Source organism: Pithys albifrons, chromosome 2, assembly GCF_047495875.1.
Source record: "Pithys albifrons albifrons isolate INPA30051 chromosome 2, PitAlb_v1, whole genome shotgun sequence".
Lineage (NCBI taxonomy): Eukaryota > Metazoa > Chordata > Aves > Passeriformes > Thamnophilidae > Pithys > Pithys albifrons.
This window is the reverse complement of record NC_092459.1, coordinates 83,673,318-83,693,463: the sequence shown is the minus strand read 5'-3', so window position 1 is coordinate 83,693,463 and position 20,146 is coordinate 83,673,318. Positions and strand designations below refer to the sequence as shown.

The 20,146-nt window shown below is 42.0% G+C and overlaps 1 protein-coding gene across 1 annotated transcript; it reads right to left on the bottom strand.

The window, feature by feature from the left end:
* Positions 1 to 2,415: 2,415 nt before the first annotated feature.
* Positions 2,416 to 18,901, bottom strand: YIPF4 (Yip1 domain family member 4). The gene is made up of 6 exons (XM_071575736.1): positions 18,556 to 18,901; positions 15,026 to 15,179; positions 11,908 to 12,079; positions 9,240 to 9,317; positions 7,355 to 7,468; positions 2,416 to 5,050 (listed from the first exon to the last, which is right to left on the bottom strand). The coding sequence occupies exons 1-6, from the start codon at positions 18,638 to 18,640 to the stop codon at positions 4,913 to 4,915; spliced, it is 741 nt and encodes a 246-aa protein (XP_071431837.1). The 5' UTR covers positions 18,641 to 18,901; the 3' UTR covers positions 2,416 to 4,912.
* Positions 18,902 to 20,146: the final 1,245 nt, after the last annotated feature.

Genomic DNA, 20,146 nt, shown 5'->3' with positions numbered 1-20,146 from the left:
GAGAGGGGGAAAGGGAGAGCGCGCGCGTGAGCGGGAAGTGACACAACCGCGCCGGATGCGGAACCGACCGCCCGGGGCGGGGGCGCGGGGAGGGGCGGGGGGGGGCCGCTCGGCGCGGGCGCGGCGGCGCGAGGGGAGGCGGGGGGTGGGGCTACGCTGCGCGCGCGCGCCCGCGCGGCAACCCCCCCCCTTCCAGCGGGCGCAGGAGCGGGAGGGACCAGGCGCGGCCGCGGGCGCGGCACCGCACTCCTCTCTGCCCCGCCCTCCGCCCGCACCCCGCTGTGCCCTGCACTCCGCTGTGTCCCGCACTCTGCGCTGCCCCGCGCTCCGCTCTGTCCCGCATTCCGCTGTGCCTCCCCGCTCCGCTCTGCTCCGCGCTCCGCTGTGCCCCCCGCTCCGCTGTGCCCCGCACTCCGCTGTGCCCCGCACCCCGCTCTGCCCTGCACTCCGCTGTGTCCCGCACTCTGCGCTGCCCCGCGCTCCGCTGTGTCCCGCATTCCGCTGTGCCTCCCCGCTCCGCTCTGCTCCGCGCTCCGCTGTGCCCCGCACTCCGCTCTGCCCCGCACCCCGCTCTGCCCTGCACTCCGCTGTGCCCCGCACCCCGCTCTGCCCCCGCTCCGCTGTGCCCGCCGCTCCACTCTGCCCCGCACTCTGCGCTGCCCCGCGCTCCGCTGTGTCCCGCATTCGGCTCTGCCCCGCGCCCCGCTGTGCCCTGATCCGCTGTGTTATTTGTTATAAAGGTCACTCAAGGAAACAATCTCTGCTGTCCCCAAAGCAGAAGCCACAAGTGACAAATTTCCAGTGCCCTTCCATATGTGTTAAAGAGTCAATCTTCATCATCACCATTTTTATTTATTCCTGGGAACAATTTCCACCTCGAGAGTTTAGAGGCTGCATCTGGGTGGGTTTGTTCCAGCTATAGCAATAGTTTAATCGCAGTAAAACTAATTGCAGCATTCCCCCTTCCCTGTGCAGTTCAGCTGCTGACTTCCCCCTGCAGAAATACCTGTTGTGATTCTTGTAGGAGAAAAATTACCCATTTTTGGGTACACACAAAGAAGCATCACAAAATAAACCAAACTGCTGCCTGCAGTTCAGCACAAGTTACAGCAACCTCATCGACCTCAGCAGAAAATGTGTTATTACATATATGAGACAGATCATAACTGAAAGTTGGAGGCTCAATAGTCATAAATTCAGGCACAATCAGTAAGGAAATGTATTTTTCCTCGTTCATTTTTAGCCAACAGTATGTGAACAGCAGTTTGAGAAGCTGGTGAAGCAAGTAGGCTCTGCGCTGCCCCCGCGCCCCCGCTGCCCGCACAAGCCGCGCCGCAAGCCGGCCCCGGGCAAACCGGAGCGTGGGTCTGTGTTTCGCACCCGCCTCCCACGTTGGTGTTCTGGCTGTACGCGGGGGATGCCCCGGTGAGCGCGGCCAGCAGCGCCGGTGTCGAGGGCACAACCGCGGGGCCCTCCCGAACGCCCTCGGGAGGGTGTCCCGGCCCCGGGTCACTGCACCACGGCAGCGCCGGGCCCTGAAGCTATGCTTCCAAAGTGAGGTAAGTTTTAATAAAACCTCTTGTGCTTTGGTAAGATTTTCCCTTTTCACCCACCAGAATACCGATGCAGTTCATATAGCTCAGCCTACCTGTGCACATCACTTTATCTCCCACAGCATTGTTTTATCTGTGACACATTACACTAAAATATTTCGTAAAGTTTTCATGCTACCGATGGTCTTAAATATATTTTTCAAATACAATTAAGCTTCCTGCAGAATATTTTAATTAGAAGGACCCAAATTAGCACAGACTGCTGTAGCAGGCAAGTTATTTAAGGAATATCATCTGTAAAGAGAAACAGAAAGATGAAAACCAAACAAACCCACATGAGTACTGTGTGCCACCCAGACTAATCCAAACTGGCCTGGGAGTAGAATAAGAAGCTTTTAAGTCTGCTTTATTACTTCAAGTGAAGCACTAGTGATAGTGATAAAATTCACAGCAGGTCTCAAGCTGTATGTTGTCTCCGCATCGCAGCAATCGATTTCATACATTTTTCAAGTGTAACTTCTCTGAGTACGTCTGATGGGTAGGAGGGAGCAAGACACGTACAAGTCCAGCTGATCTGCAGAGATCATCCAAAAAGCACGTCTGACTATGGTGTGATACCCGTGTCTCCACCTCAAGAGGAAGTCTTGCATCTTAGGCAAATTCTTTACTAGATGAATGTGCTCTAAGTTTCCAGTTTTAATGGACTGAAATAGTATATATATTATCACAAAAACTTACTTATAGCTTCAAAGCTATTGATGCTATACATAGCACCAATATATATTTGTGATGTATATAGATGTGTCTTAATTCATCAATATAAATTATTCAGTATTAATTCAGTAAATATAAATAAGCTTCATACATTCTGTAAACAAGTTTAATTCAAAATTTTTATAAAATACATCTTGTATTTACACACATACCTCATCTAAAAATATGAGTTTGTTGAATGCAAAGTTATTACAAACTATCAGAACCATTTGAGAGCTGTTTGTACATATTTCTTGCACAGCATATGCAAAAGGTGACCTTAGAGATAATAAGATTAAAAGGTGCAAATCTGCAATTGTGTACAAAATATGTAGTTATGTTAAATGCATATCTACATTGCATATTACACATGTGCCAAGTCTGTGGAAAGGAACAGTTAAAATTGCTACTATAAATTTCACAGAACATTACTATAGGGGAAATTAAGATACTTGGAGATTCAATAGAACACTCTTGTATCCCTTCAATATTCGTAGTCATTTCAGATGCACAGGATCCATTATGGACATCTCATGACCAACTATGCAAAGAGGAACTAAGCCTAAAGCTCTGACAGAGACCACCTGAACATGTCCTTGTCCTTCACCTTTGTGGGGATGGTAGTTACAGTATGGGTGGAGTCTCATACTAGTTGGATATTCCTGTTAAAAAAGCAATATAAATCATGGAAAATAAAAAAAAAGAGTTAAGACCAGATTATTATGCAAGATTCCAAAGCTAATATGCTTTTTCTTAAATACACTGTAGCTTGCTTGCCTTTATGGTTTTTTAAGAATGTGGTAAAAAGGCTCTTAAAATACTTCCAGGTAAGAACTAAGCTGCTGGTTTATACCAGTTTTTTTTTGATTCAGTGTAACTCTGCAGTAATTCTACCAGAACTTCTGCAGAAGTCAAAAACCAAATGAAAAGTTGATCACTCCACCAGTTTTTCTTCTTTCATATATTACAAACTTGAGTATTACACTACGATTTACGTTCAGCATTAATTTCAAGCAGTTCCGTTTAAAACCAACACACACTGTAGCCAGGAGAGCAACTGAATAAGCAAAAGGTTTGTGGGAGAGTTGGAATTTAATTATATATTTTACATCAGTAATGACTGGTAAAAAATAAGTTACCAAGATGACAAGTTACAGTCTAAAAAGCTGAAAAACTACAGTTCTGATATGGAAATACGTCCATCAGGGTCTAAAGACAGCCCTTGCTACTACCTTGTCATGGCTGATTTTTATTTGCAGCATTTAAAACAAAAAAGGGGAGCTGGGATGCCTTTTTTCTGTTACCAAAAAATATTAAGAAACTTAAGATCTATTTGTTGATACTAAATACTAAAGACTGCAAATGCTTAAGTTGGTACCATGCAAAGTGAACTTCAGTGGACTTCCCGTGTAAAGAAATATTACCATAAGGACCATTACATAAGCAATCAACACAGTACACAGGAAATATTTAACATGTCATCACATTATTACATAATCCTTGGAGAGTCAAAATTAGCAAGACTGTAACTGTTACTAGGGCTGTAACTCTGCCTTGTTTAGTGGAGGGAGAATCTGGCCTTCCAAATCTTTATTTCTCTTTACAAGGGATTAATATTATTGGGGGGAAAAAAATGGATGTATGTTAAATACCATGCTGTTAAAAGCAAAACAGAGCAAGATGTTGTAAAACATAGTTAGGGAAGCATTATTTTTATTTTGTCATCATAAAATAACATTGTTTAAAGATCACACAAATTTGATAGATCATCTTTTCTCTCCAACATTAAGTCAGCACTAGAGTTGAGAAAGGTGTTCACCCATTTCTCCATAAATTTATACTTTTAAGTAAAATAATTTGATTCTCTAAATATTCATTTTAGTTAATTATGTCACACAGTAAATATCTTGCTCCTTTGGTCAGAGATAGTAAATGAAGACTTCAAATACTTGTATCTTTAATTTTTAAAAATCCAATATACATCCTTAACCAAGGAGTATTTACGGTACACACAAGCCATAGATACAAAATACACAGTATATACATGTTTTGAAAACAAATTGGAATTTATAAAAACTCAACAGCCAAATCAAAGTAATTGAGGCACTAAATTAAAAGAAGTATCTTCTTGTCTTGATTATACAGACTATTCTGTGAACAATCAGGACTGTTTCATAAATATATATTATCTACAGAATTTGCTGTGCCAAAAAAAGCCAGCTGTGTTTAAGCTTAAAAGAAAAATTGCACTTTGAGATTGTTATAGTTAACGTCTCATTTTTTCTTCGTGAATATAGTAATATGGTCCCAGTGCTTTTGGCACAGGTATCGAGCTGTGGTTTTGCTACCCTTTGTTATAAAACACAAGGTTCTTTTTTTGTTCATTAAAATCTGAAGAGTCTTAAACAAACCTAGAACTTTGATACAAATCTATATAGCTACAATTGCTTCATTAAATAATATACACAAATATGCTCTTCGATCTTGAAACATCTTGACAACTGGATACAAAACAGTCACTTGTATTATCTCCAGCCTCCTCAATCTTACATGTTATCAGTCTGCAAGTGACTAAAATAAGGTTTCTGGCCACATCTTACACTAGATCACACCCCAGTGTACAAGGACAGAAAATAAATGTATAATAAAAAGATTGGATAAATTAGAAGGGGTTTCTTGGTCTTGAATTCTTCTCCAACTAGTAATGATGCAGCACTGTATGCAGCCCAAAAGACTCCAAACAGCTGAAAAAGAAGATGAACAATCTTAGCTGACACAGGAAAGTCTCTCCAAATACCATGATAAAAATCAGTTATTCTCTCAATATAATTAAAAGAAATCTTCCAAAAAAATTCTGAGGGGAAGGAGAGACAAAGAATACACTATCCATTTTCATTTAAGTTCAGAGAAATAGAGCATATTATTTTCTTCGAGACAGTTTTACTGAAATTAGCAGCTAAGGATTTACGTAAGTTTTCCCTGTGTAAGACATATAGATAACATAAAGCAAGCCATAAACCATAAGCTTACATACACTGATAATTTGAGACCTCACTGGATTAAATGTCTTTCTACCTTGACTGTCCACAACTATTACCCACCCTTCACCTTCAAGCAGAAGAGCTACTATACTTGACATTTCCTCCTACAATATATACCAGAAGGCTAAAATTAACATTTTTTATTTCAGGATTCATTTGGCTCATAAACTTTTCTCTACTTATGGTGTCCCCACCTCAAGGTAACTGAACCTCACATTCCTTTTCCTTTCAGGTGCAGTGAGAAGCCTGCCAAAATACAACCTGTATCAATGACTATGTTGCTTACTAAATTGAGGGAGAACCAGCTTAAAAGACCAGTAGAAAGTAATATTGCCTGTGAATGTCCACTAAGTTATATGAAGTCAGTATGCACACTTTAAAGAGAACATGTCTTGAGGTCAATGAACTTGACTCAAACCTCAAACTAACAAGATAAGAGCAAAAAGCAATCAGATATTATTATCCTCTAGTGGCACCTTGAATATTAAAAAAGGAAAAATACTTAAAACTGAGTGGCATGCAAAACCACTATCATCTTCTGCAAAACAACAGCAGACAAAATAGGACTCCAGCAAAGAACTGTTTCCATAGTTCTGTCAGAGTGGCTGAGGCCCTTAAGGGATCACATGGACCATTCAACAGCCACTGTAAAAAAAAGATAAACAAGAACAAACCCCTAACCCGCACCACCAAACTGCACGTGATTGGATAGTTTGGGTTTTGCTGCCTAACCCGGGGCTGCAGAGACGGACAAGAAGGACAATCAAGATCATGACTGAATTCCCTGAAATACATTAGGAAAATTGCAGCAATTAAAATAGTAGAAGTGCTCCAGTCGAGTAGTTTACTTTGCAGATTGCAATGGGAACAGAACTGGCTGGAGTTTCCCTATTTCACTGTAAGTTCCCCAGCTTCAGGGCTGTGAAACTTTTCCCCAAGCATAGGGCCATAAGAAGTAGTACTTGTCACAGCTTAAGTAGTTTTGGCCATATGGGGCTTGTAATGCATTTCATATTTATGGTGCAAAGGTAAGAACCTTGCACAGATTTGCCCTGCTGCTAACATAAGACTGTTAGGAGTAATCAAGAAAGAGAGGTTTCATTAACATATATTTATTTTCAAGTTATATATTAGTTAACTGAAAAGTTAATGATTTACTTTCTGACTATCAACAGTAATGGCAAGTTATCAAATCCCAAATATAGCATTTTTTTACTTATCATACACTTTAGTTATACTTCAATTATACTGTTTAGCAGCAAGCTAAAAGGACAGAAATAATCAAACCCCAAGAAGCATACAGCTTAGCTTGTAACAGAATTTTCACAGTTAACCTTTCCAGAAGTTCATCAGTAAGTTCAAAGGCTCCCTAAAATGGTTTTAAGAAGCACTGGAAGTGTGGAAGAACATTATGTAGTTCTATCAGGGAACATTACTGGTTTGATAAAAGGTGTCCAGCAGCAGGTGGTATCAAGAAGGTTATTCTTTATGCCTTACACTTCACAACTATAAATCAGAACAATACTTACTTGTCTGCAAAGGGTATAGGGAGCTTTGTGGCACTACCACTATGGGAAGGTCTCAGAACAATGACTAATGTCATATTCATGCTACAGTGACTAAAAATAAACTGGATGTTGAGGGAAGGGATAGAACAGCTTATTTTCACATTCTTCATTCTGAGGCTTAATTATGCATCCTCTTTTCCAAATGAGAATCCTACTTTTTTAATGCAACTATTAGAGCACAGCAAAATACTTAAATATATGCTAGCCCGGTAACAACCGGTGTTGTTATAGCAACAGCACTGTATATCCCCAAGCACTCAAAAGAAGCATTTAAAACAGAATTCATTTGCCACCATGCCAAACAAAAGGATCGCAGAGCTAATGCAGTTCTGAAAATTTTGACACATCGTTAGGTTTTCCTGAACAGATTAATACTTGAAATGTTAGGAAAGTGATTTAAAATTAACTAAACGATTCTCAATAGATGATATGAACTTACTTTTATTAGGGTAGAAACAACTTCAAATGATCCAACCACCAAAAGCACAGGTGCTATCACAATGAGGGGAAGTAGGGAATATCCTATTACACCAAGAACTTGGCCATAAGCAACCTGAAATTTTCAAGCACATAAAAACAAGCTTTGCAGTACTCAATTTTTGTCACAAATGCAATTTGATCCTGTTGTAACACTGTGAATAACAATAATAATGTGTTAGGTATTCATGAAATTTCAAGTAATGGAAGCTTGCTAGTATGAAAATTGTTTTTGTATGCTACCTCCTAGAATCAGAAATACCTTGTCCTTTTCTTTGATAGTTTTTAAACACTGTACATTATCACTTTCAAAGGAAGAATTTACACAGGTTAAATAGGTAAATCCATCCACCCTTCACATTTTCATGTTGGCTCTGAACTGCCACTCTCCAAGGAGTATATGTATGATACCCAGGAGCACAGGACTGCAACAGACCCCTCAGGTTGTCACAAGCAGCAGAGACATCATTTTCTGCATTAACATTCATTATACATAAATAAATACATAAATACATTAATGCTTTTGGTGCCAGTGGAAGACCTAGAACTTGATCCCTCTAAGGCACAGAATTCTTCTGATTTCCAGCTTAAAATTTAGTATGACTATCTTAAACAGAGTTGTTCAAAGTATTGCTGTAACTACTTTTAGCTTCAGAAGGAAGCATCTGCTTTTCCCCCACTACAGTTTGAAACGTTCCTGGGCCCAGCAGGGCTTCTGGGATTTAACAGGAAAAACAGCAGCATCTTGCAAGCACTCTCTTGTTGACAATGATCCTTCACAGCAAGCTCTGCAGGCCTGTACTTTCTCCCCAGTTTATACATTCTCATAATTTCATATTTTGAGCAACAAAACAGATTGATTTAAGGGCATCTGCATTGTGTTGATATGCAGAAATACCATGCAATCACATTTATAAAAGCTTTTTCTTTCAAAACAGCATTCACACAAGACTCTAGCAATTATAATTAAAAGGAAAATCTACAAAATTTTAAGTAAGTAACATAGGAAGTCTGCAACACTAGTGCATCATTAATGCAAGATGCATAGTAAAAACACAAAAATCAAGCACCACTGAATATTTAGTTCTTCACGACACAGTTCAATGCATTTTATACTGCAGACACATTTTAAGAAGTTCAGCCCTCCTGACTGTTCCACTGTAGCTGTGTGTGGGCTTTATTCCAAGTAATTTTTTGTTGTTTACACCTGAATTGCTTAGTGACTCAATTTGTAAACAGTTCGAGCAGCTATTCCACTATTCCAACCATGCTGGTGCAAGCAGCTGGAGAAAGGGATGCAGGCCCCAACTTCTGCAGTTGAGGAACATGTGCTGGTTTTCATCCTTAATGGCTTTAAACTGCATCAGGCCAAGGATGAAAACACACACTTGTCACAAGGACATCATAAAACTGCTGTTGGCCCCCATTAAAAAAACCAAACCAAAACAAAGGATGGTGCATGAGCAGTGCAAAGGATGAGAAAGGGCCCCATTTAGCCCAGTGACCAAAAAATTAAAAGCACTTGTCTTTGAAGAATGGACTTCAGTTCTGGATCACAGGGAGCTGTTAGACTTCCTGGGATTCCCAGTACAAACTTCCAGATTGTTTATCACTTTTAAACACACCGTCCACTGCAGAGAAAGATTAGCTGACCATCTCTGTAGTTTAGATTTTATTTTGGAGGCCAAGAATCTGAAATGTTGACTTTACACTTAGCAACTGCATCCATTCTTACCTGGCTACATGGTCCAAAGTAAACACTAAGAAAACCCAACTACTGCTGAAAAATGTAGCCAGGAGACTTTGCATTATCTCCCTCCACATCCTTTTTGCATACAGGTACTTACTTCTCCTCCAAGAACTCTGGCCAGTAAAAAAATTGTCAAGGATCCAAATATCCAAATAGTTATAATCCAAGAAACAACCTTAGGAGATAAAGAACAATTCATTTATATGAATAATTTTCATTGTGAGGAAGGAAAACTCATTTCCATTAATCACTTCCACCGCAGTCAATGATTTTATTATGTAAAACCAAATTCTGAATTGTAGTAAGAATAATTTTACTTAGCAGCACAATGCAATTTGCAAATAAAATTCAGAGGTTACATTTACAGAATCACATTCATGGTAAATTTGGTGTACATGGCATGCACATGCAATGTGTTTTGCAAGTACTGCAACAGGAATAGGAAGTTTAGTTAAAACTACCCTAAATGTCCTCACATCACACACCTATTACAAAATGTGGGCTCAGACAGTTTTTAAGGTCAGCCCAACCAATACAAGGAGTTGGATTTTTCCTTCTTTCACTCATCAGGATGCCACTTTATTCTTTACTCAAACTGAGAATGCTCAGATGACATAGGACTTTAATTCTCAGAGGAACTTGATAATGATTGCAACTTAATAAAAGCCCCAGACTCCTGGGACCAAGCTTGTCTTTATTTTTTCTTGCTTCTTTGATAGTTCTGCTCTTAAACTAAAGAAGAAATCTTAAAATCATTCTCTAGCTTAACAGAACCTACAAAGTAACTTAGCTATTTTTGGAGTTAGCCACCAAGAGGACTAGAAATGAAGCTCTCCTTTTTGAAATTCCTTTTGAGAAGGAAACAACAGGATCAGTCCAGTCTCTGTATTTCCAAATGTAGTGACTGAACTTAAAAAAAAGTCAGTACTCAATCCAGTACTTTGTTTCATTAAAAATTCCAGATTTCTAGAAGAGTGAAATAGGGAAAACCAGATAAAAATCACAGCACAACTTTAAAAAAAGTGGTTGGTTTTATGCTATTTGTGAAACTAGCACATGGCCTCCTTTTAGTTCCTGCTTTCCTCCACTGTATAAAAGACGAGGAGCAGATTAAAGTCTTAGAGAGAGCCAGAGTGCTCATGTCTCTCCAGCTTACAGCCCACCATTCAGTTCACCCAGTCTGGCTGCTGTCAGTCACCCTGTTGCTGGCTGCCAGCCTTCCCTCCTCACACACAGGGCACTCTGGCATTCCTAGGGCAAATCCACTGCTCCTACGAAACATTAAGACCCAGAACTCCTGTACAGGAGGTGCACAAACTGCAGGAAGGAGTTCATCTGGAGCATAAGTCCTATGGGGAGAGGCTGAGGGAGCTGAGGTTGTTTAGTCTGGAGAAGAGGAGGCTCAGAGGTGACCTCATCACTGTCTAGAACTACCCGAAGGGAAGTTCTAGCCAGGTGGGGGTTGGTCTCTTCTCCCAGGCATTCAGCAATAGGACAAGGAGGCACGATGGGCTCAAGCTCTGCCAGGGGACATTGGAGATCAGAAAAAAATTCTTTCCAGAGAGAGTAATCAGGCAATGGAATGGGCTGCCCAGAGAAGTGGTGGGTTCCCCATCCCTGGAGGTTTTTAAACTGAGATTGGACGTGGCACTGAGTGCCATGATCTGGTAAAGGGACTGGAGTTGGACCAAGGGTTGGACTTGATGATCTCGGAGGTCTTTGCCAACCCAATCGATTGTATGATTCTATGATTCTATCATCTGTCATGGGGTCAAGGAATGGTCCTTGTTTTGCCAAGGAGACAGGTAAGTACCCATAAGACTTGAGTAATACAGTGGTTTAGTCTACTCACTTCAAGCCTCACAGAAATAAGATACTAAGAGTGAATTCTTAGTTAGCATTTGGTATACCATATGGAAGCCAGAGGTCCCAAATGGAATTTTATTCCACCATTCACACAAATCCTTTAATAAGCACTTTCTGCTTCTTTACATATGGCTTATTGTCATAGTTCATTGTAATTAAAACAACTGTAGCCACATATATAAAGATTTCCAAAGTAGGACCACCTAGGCTTACATTCAAATGGTTATTATAAATGATAACACTTCTTTATTTTAATCTGAACATAAAGAAAAAAAGGTAACAGTGTTTATGGAAGCAAATTAAACATGCACAATGCCTTTGAATATCTATTCACCCTTGAGTTCAAAAGGAATTATGGAAAAAGTCTATTGACCAGAGGAAAGTTATTTGATTTTAACTGAGCAGAGAGGACAAAATAGCAAATGTCAGTAATGAGGATTAAATATAGCAGATAACAGCAGTGATATAGTATAAATTAAACAAGCAGCTTTATTTGTCAGGAAATTAAAATTCATAGCATCCAAACAGATGCTTTTCGGTAACATTTTTTAGCAATAAAAATCAAGTTAACAAAAGGTCACAGTTAAAATGGAAAGATTTACTAATATGACTATAAGCCCACTAGTATCAATCTGGTTCATCTAGAAACCACAGCTTTCCTTTGTTTTACTGTATAAAAACAAACCTGACATTTCATCATGATTAACTTATCTGTAGGCTTTTTAAATAAATTTCTTACTGCTGTCTTTCTACATATTAACTTGAGAAAGAGCATGTGAAATACCCCACATTAGTACAAGAAAAAAAGACTTTCTACCTACGTAAGAATGCAAATTACTTAGTAATCACGTCCCCAGATTTAGTTTAGATTTCTTTTTAGGCGGAATATTTATACCTACCTTAAATTGCCCATATAATGAAATCATTGAGAAGAAGAGGACAACTGCCAGAGGACCCCAAAAGTCTGGATTGTCTCTCACTACCTGCCTATTGAACCCAAGAGATGGCATAGGCATCAACACACATCGAATTTTGTAGTAAATGTCCTTCAGATCAATGTCAAGTTCTTCCCTGAAATTGTAAAGCAAGAGAGCATTATTACTATACACCACAGTAATGAAACAGAGCATACAAAATAAGTGCAGGGCAGACAGCAGGTTTATAGAGCAGTTCTTCTGTCCCCCACAAAGCTTCCTGAAGCCATGACTAGCAAAGGAACAGTTTGTCCACAATAAAGCAACACCATACCTTCATCCCACATTCAGTAACTGGTGTCACATAGATTTGTTTAATTACTCAAAAATAAATTACATTGCTGAGAACAGAAAACATACTCAACATACCTAGGCTGGATGGATGGGCATTTGAGTAACCTGGTCTAGTGGAATTTGTTCCTGCCTATGGCAGGGGGTTTGGAACTAGATGATCTTTGAGGTCCCTTCCAACCTGAACCATGGATGATTCTAAGATCCTGACAGTTTGCATTGAGACAGCAGGTCTGTTTTGCTGACACCAAGAACATATGCCACATTAGTATCATTGGAACTGCTTCAAAGTCAAAGACACACACACACACAAAAGTAGACTGTCTGTATTCCTATGCCAAGAAGTTTGCCATGAGGACACCTACTATGGAAACATTTTATTTAAAATTCTACAACGAAGAATGTCATTACATTCAATCTTAAACCACTCCAAATACATCAGGTAAGCCCATTTGTTTTAAATAAAATGGAGTTTAACTTCTCTCAACAACAGTAGTTTACAACAGCCTAGTTTATGCCAATTGTTTAACTTCTGACTTGATTCCAGTATGAGTAAAAATGAATAAAAGCCATTTAAAGTAGCAGTAAAATCTATCAACAGATCTTGCTCTTCTCTCTCTGCCTTCTGTGCTCCCTGCTACATACTTCCTGCTACATGCTTTCCGCAAGCAACTACAAACTGACAAGAAGAATATTCTCCATAGGAGACTCTTAACTGGGACATCTTGCCCTGATTGTCCTCGATTCGTGGGAGGAAATCAGATTTTGCAAGTAAGGGGCAATCCACTTCTTTATGTGTGGAACCTCAGACTGAGGAATTCTGAAGAGCTGCAAGACACTACCAGCACACATCCTGCTCTCCAGCACATATCCTGCACTGCATTTAAGAGCACAGTGAAGAAAAATATGGAATCATATCCTAAGATAGGTTGGACTTGATGATCTCGGAGGTCTTTTCCAACCAAGTTGATTCTGTGAAGTCCATTTATAAAGGTTTTGCACAAGGCTTTGATTTTTAGCTTTCTGCTCTCAGAAAAGCTCAAGTGAGAAAGAAGTGCAAAGACACGATTCACCACAATTTGTCTTTTAAAAAAATACTCAATAGTGCTTATTTAGTCTCTCAGGATTCCTGTTCCTGAAGCTACTTCAGAACTGGTATTGCTATGTAATAAAACATTTTTCTCCCTGAATCTAAGGAGTAGACTAAAAGCATCCATTTTCCTCCATTTATCTAAAAAGGATGTAGCATTCCTACACTTTACTCTGAAGACTGTGTAATGCAAATATTTGCTGTATGGAAATAATTCTTTGTCATTGTCTGGGGCTTCTGACAGCTTCTTATGTGAATGAACTGTCTTTCCCATCAATCTGATATCACTAAGAAGTGATGGTAGCTGTAAGAGGAGACAAGTGCCTGGAGTGAGGCTGCCCAACGAGAAAGTAAAAAATAGTCTCTCTTTATTGTACAAAACGTCTGCACTGTAGCACCACATTGGGGAACTTTCCTTAGCTGGCTGCTGCTGTTTCAACTCTTACTCAGATTCAGATTGCAAGACTTCATTATGGCACATGTTCTGGCACTAACTTAAAACTGCATAAAAACTTCTTCGTGAAAGTCAGATTAAGGTCTTCTCTGTTTGGATTATTATATTCATCCTGTTTGCCACACACCGATCATTTCCCTGTTGTCTTCTCCTCACCTGCAGCAATCAGCAGCTTAGAACACCTTTGAACACAATCTTGGAGTTTGTAGTGCAAAAAGTTACACACAAGACAAAATTCTTATGCTGTCACCTCAGTACACCAGTCTGGTTTTTAATTAAAAGCTAGAGCTTTACAAAACACTTTAAATTGAAGTACTTCTCAAGTAGCAATGTCATTATTAAGCTCTCCAGACATCCTTTCTCTCCCAACACTCTCATTTGAGTTCTCCAGAGTACTCTCTGTCTCACTTCAATTTTTTTAAAGCATCATTATGTTTAACTCACACAGAAGAACACTGAGACCCTGAGAATGAAGTTGCTTAGGTGCAGAACAAGGACTCAGACCCAGGCTGCCTGACTCAGTGTAGTAACCTTAAGATACAAACTTTGTGCAGCCAATCCCACTTCTGTGAACAGAACAAGGGATGCAGAGATTTTCAGTTTTAAGGATATTATTGTTTTTCAACATTAGCATCCTTTTAATATAGTTTTATAATAAAAGACAGCATCAAAGTTGACAAAGTTTGTGCTACCTTGGTTCTAGCATCCCCGTTGTAACCTGGATTCACAATGCTTTTGCTTCAGAGTAACTGACAGAATTGACTTAGATTTACTTTACAAGAATCTTTCCATAGGACTGTCAGCCTTTGATTCTTTGACAGCTTTAAAAACTTTCCACATGAGTGCAAAAAATAAAAATAATACAATCTCATTTTTTAAACCATTTCAAGATCAACAGATAAAAGCAGAAGACCCATAAAAGCTTTATATTTATTTTATACCTATAGAGATTAATAAAATTGGATTTGACTTCCTCCTTCCTCCCTCCCTGACAGTGAATAACAAGCTTCTCTGTTACACTAAAAATAAAACTTGTAATGAGAAACAATGTTTTCATTCCTGCACTAGAAAACACTCATCAGTCAAGTAAATTGCCACACAGAATTCCAGTTACAGCAAAAGGCTGTGGGACACTGAGAGGCTACAAGTTTTGTTGGGTTTCCTACACAGCTAATAAAGATGGATACGCAAAAATAATTGCAACATACAGGAGTGGCTTGTTGTCTTCTGGGTCATCATCTTCCACTTCCAGAAGCCAGCCATACCCTCTCTGTCTTAGGAACGTGGTCGCAGTAGATTCTTTGATGAATTCTCCTCCAACATTTAGCTTAACATCTGGAGTTGTTATGGAGCCACTAAGATCTTAGAGAAAAAGGGAGAGAAATAGAGAACATTTTATGTCTTGCCAAAAGTGCTGAAAGATAAACAACAAACTTATAAAGCTACATGTGTTGGTCATCACCACAAAACATTCAAAGTTACAGAATAAAATTGTACTTTAACAGATACATAATTTGAAAGAGTACTTGCGGTTTTGTACTAATGCAACAGTACCAGTGTTGTGTTAGGTCTCAAATTACCAGGTTTTAGCTCTTAGAGGTACTGTTTTATGACACAAAGGTATGACAGAAAGGCTCCACCTGTGCTGTATCATTAAGTGTTTAAAGGCACAAAAGGAAGTACCTAATAGTCTCAACATGCTGTAAATTGTGGATTATTATTTTCTGACCATATTCTACCTCCTTTGGAGCATACTTTTGCATGGTGACATTGTTCCAGCCAAAACCACTCTCTGTTTTTATGCGAAATTTTTCATAAAAGGAAAACATTAAGATGTCTTCATTTGTAGCCTGCTTTTAATACAGCTGAAAATGTTAGAGAAAGAATGCTACCAGAGATCCTTAGGCTCCAGCCAGTATGAGATGCAAGGAGTTCTTTTCAATATCCTGTGATCTTGGTTTGCCACAGTACTAAACCAAAACAGAGCAATTTATCTTTGTTCCATTTGTGTCAAAATTGCCATTAAATACTAATTTTGTTTGCTCATTTAGTCAGTTATATACAGATGAAAAATACAAAACAGTATCAGAAAATAAATGAAACAACTTGAAGAAAGATAAATATATAAGAGGGGAATAATTATTCATTTAGGAAATCATGGATTTCCATTATCTGCTAAGAAGGAAACATGTCAATTTTTATACAAAGCTTACAACAAATACATTGAAAGACAGAAGCTCTCTTCTCATCCAACAATTTTTCACCTCACCACAGAAAATCTTTTTTTGCCTTTCCATCGTGGTGTAGTTTTCACACATAAAAGTTTCTCATCACAAATGCCCCAAAACACCCAGCTATAGCAAGTATTTCTAAAACAGGTACTCACAGAGGCAAGTCAGGCCACAGTTGTAAATTACATTCGTAAAACCTTCTTTAAAAAAGCAACACAGTTTTATAAACAAAATCTGTACAGTGACAGAATCTCATGTCATCTTCAGCCAACATGTCTTAAGTGTTCACTCACTATCTCAAGTAATTCAACAGAATTCTCCTTCCCAAATCAGCTTGCTAGGCCACTCAAGTTTAAATTTAAGCTTCTGCACAAATCTTTTCATAATCATGAGAGATAATGATCCATTGCTTTGACTCTTGGAACACACCATTGGCACAGAACCCTTGTAAAGATCACCGTAAGTTAGAGCAGGAATTTCTCTTTGCTGTTCTCAGTACTGGCACATGGACACTGTTCTCACCAGACTGGAGCACAGCCTTCCTCTGCTGTTTACAGAAGGAGGAAAAAAGAAGTCTTAATGCCTAGGCATCAAGGTAGAGAAAGACTCAGAAGTCTTCTCCACTGAGAGCTTTTGTTACTTAAAAATATTTGTGTTTGCTACAGTATAGCACTTCTTTGCAAGGAGACATTCTTGCGCTCTGTGCATGAATGCAGCTGGCAAAGGAAGCAAATACAACAGCCCAAGCATTCATTTATTTCTCCTTTCTCAGGGACAGCTCACAATCCATCCTGAGGAAGGAAAACTCCAACATAAATCTTGTTTGCCAAGACTCTTTCTAGCCATCAATGATGAGTGAATATCTACAACCACACTTTTGAATTGTGCAACCCACTAACATGATCTTAAGTCTATTTTGCAAGAAATAAATCTGCAGAAACCAAGGGGGAAAAAAATTGGTCACCTCCTCTTGTGTAGTGCTTTGAATGAGATGGTTAGAGGGGAACCAGACACTGAAAAGTCTTCCAAGAACTGATGGCTCTGATGCTTCCTAGGGAGACTGGGTGCCCTCACTACTGTCTCAGGCTGAACACCACAGGAGCAAAGCCACAGTCTCTCAGATGCCTCATTTCAATCAGGCATTATGGAAAACCAGCTTTCAAAACAGCCTTGGCTCTTAATTTTGAAAAAGTAGCACAAGGGGCAAACACCCAAGCAATCTGTTTTTTATACCCTATCAGTCCACTTCACTGAGAACACCTCTGCAGCATTCTTTCTTACAGCTCCTACCTGTCATGGAAATAAAATGGGGAAACAGAACAGCTTATAATTTTATTTTTTTCATATGGATCAAGATTTGTGAAACAGATAAAAATTGGGGTGCAACGTGTAGTATTTTAATTTTGAAATATCAAGCTGTTTAATGTTCTTTGCTAGGGTAGGTCTGTGCAGCACTTTGAGGACAGGACTACACTTGAATAGGCAGGAGATCACATCTTGCTTGTGCTCATAAGGAACATGGAGCCAAGTCAGATTCAACACAACACTAAGATTTCGTTACAAGGAAATGTGGCTGTATTGGATTGGGTTCAGCATTGTCCAACAAATACTTCCAGGAGGAAAGCAAAGAGTTTTCAGAGGTACTTGGATCCCTTTTCAGGCCAAGGTGAAGAAGAAAAACAAAACAAAACAAATATCCAAACAAAACAGAAAAAAAATCCCCAACAGTCATGATTGTACCTGTTGTTTTGTATTTCTTTTCAGGAGGACTGGGAAATGCAGCAAAGAACAGGCATTCTACAGTACTTTTCCCACTTCAGCAATTGTTCTCCGGAGTGGAACGCATGAGTAAGGATTTACATGATTCCCTAGTCACAATTATATGAGTAACTAAGAACATACACGAAAGCAGAATGCTCGTTGTTTTAGTGGGTAGAAGGCCAAAAGATCACTGTTCACTAGAACAAGCATGCACAGTGTTGACTGCTGTATATTCAGTTCTAAAGCTTTAATGCACCTGGTACACGGCATCCCGGTACACCGCCCTTTGCGCAGCAGTTCGGCAGCGGCCACACTTCACCCCTAAATTACACATAGGGCTGCTTCTTCTCCCTCATGACTGCGCCGAAACGAGACAGGGCGCAGAGGCGCTGGCACAGCGTTCCGGCAAACGGGAGCAAGCACAGCACCCAGTGCTCGCCAGGCACCGGGGTGAGATGCCAGCAGGGCGGAGGAGCGGCAGCGCTGCCCGCGGCTGTGTCCGGCCCTCCCGCGGCCGCCGCTGCCACGCTGGGGCCGCCGTGACGCGACACGGCCCGGGGCGCACCCGCGGCCCCGGCTCCTCGGCCCCCGCTCCGCCCCAGCCACGACACCACCCTGGGCGGCGGGGAGAGGGCGAGCAGGGCCCCTCCTGCCTGGGCGGCCCGGAGCCTCCCGCTCCGCCGGGGCCTCGCCGAGCCCTTCGGTCGGGACAGCGAGCGAGGCCCGACCCGCGGCCCGGAGCTCACCTTCGGCGTCCGCCGACGAGACGAAGGTGAAGTCCCCGCTGCTGGGCGCGTAGAGCGGCGGCTGCTGAGCGCCCGGGGGCTGCATCTCCCCGCCCTCCGCGGGGGCTGCGGGGCCGGCGAGGGGCGAACGGGCACCGGGGCCTTGGGGCCTCCCCCGGGTCCCTCCTGCGGCGGCGGCGGCGGCACCGAGCGCAGGGCGCAGCCGCCTCACGGGGCGACAACAAGCGGCGCCGCCCGTGCCATTGGCTGCTCGCACGGCGCGGCCGCACTGCCCGGCGCCGGGGCGCAGCGCTGATGGGCCCGCTGTGCCGGCAGTGAGCTCACTGCCACCCGATGGCACCTCCTCCTCGAGAGACGCCGGCCCTCCTTCCTTCTCTCCTTCCTTCCTGCCTTCCTTCCTCTCTGCGTCCCTCCCTCCCTGCCTTCTTTTCCTCCCTCCCTCCCTTCTCTTCCTTCCTTCTCTCCCTTTCCTCCTTCCCTTCCTTTCCTCTCCTCCTTCCCTCTCTCCCTTCCCTCCCTCCCTCCCTCCTTTACTTCCATTTCTCCCTTCCCTTCTTCCCCTCCCTCCCTCCCCTCCATTCCCCCCTCCCCTCCATTCCCCCCCCCCTCCTCTCCCTCCCCTCCGTTCCCCCTCCCCTCCGTTCCCCCTTCCCTCCCTCTCTCCCTTCCCTCCCTCCCCTCCGTTCCCCCCCTCTCCTCCGTCCCTCTCTCCCTTCCCTCCCTCTCTCCCTTGCCTCCCTCCTTCCCTCCCTTCCTTCCCTCTCTCCCCTCCCTTCCTTCCCTCCCTCTTTCCCTCCCTTCCCTCCCTCCCTCCCTCTGTTCCCCGCTCTCCCCAGTCCCCAAGGGTTCACAGAGGGTTTACCCTGGTGATGTTGGCATCCATCCCTGGAGTCACACACAAGCCCTGGGGGGGGCTCCCAGATGTGCTGGTGGGAGGGGGAGTGGGGTCTACAGCCTGGACATAATTCCCTACTGTGTTTACCTTCTCCAGAATGTGCTCCCTGGGTAGTGAGTGCCCTGTGCTGTTCGCATTCCATCACCTGTGAGTGACCAGCATACTGGGGCGGTTCAGCACTTTACTGCCATCAAGCCAAAAGAGTATTCCAGAGATATTGCCACTTTCAACATCCCCACCCAGCCACACACACACACATAAAAAAAGTAAAATCCTCTAGCAAATGCTTCTCCAGTGCACCAGAGGCTCTGGAGGACCACCAGTGCAGCCCTGGCCCTGCTGCTGCTTCGGTGCAAGAACTGCTGTCATCATCACAAGCAGTGTCAGAGACCCAAGGCCAGATGTTTGTATCTGCTCTGACCTCCCAGAACTGCTCTGAAGGCTGATAGCAGAAATTTGGCATTTGCAACATATCTGCAATGACAGCTTCATGCATTCTCAGAATCCCAAAATGGGTGAGGTTGGAGGGGACCACAGTGGGCCATCTGGTCCAGCCTCCCTGCTCAAGCAGGGTCATCCCAGAGCACATGGCACAGGATTGGGCAATACCCCTCTATTCCAATGTTGAGTCACACATGCATTAAAGGGGTTCTTCGTCATGTTCAGGTGGAACCTCCTGTGCATCAGTTTCTGCCG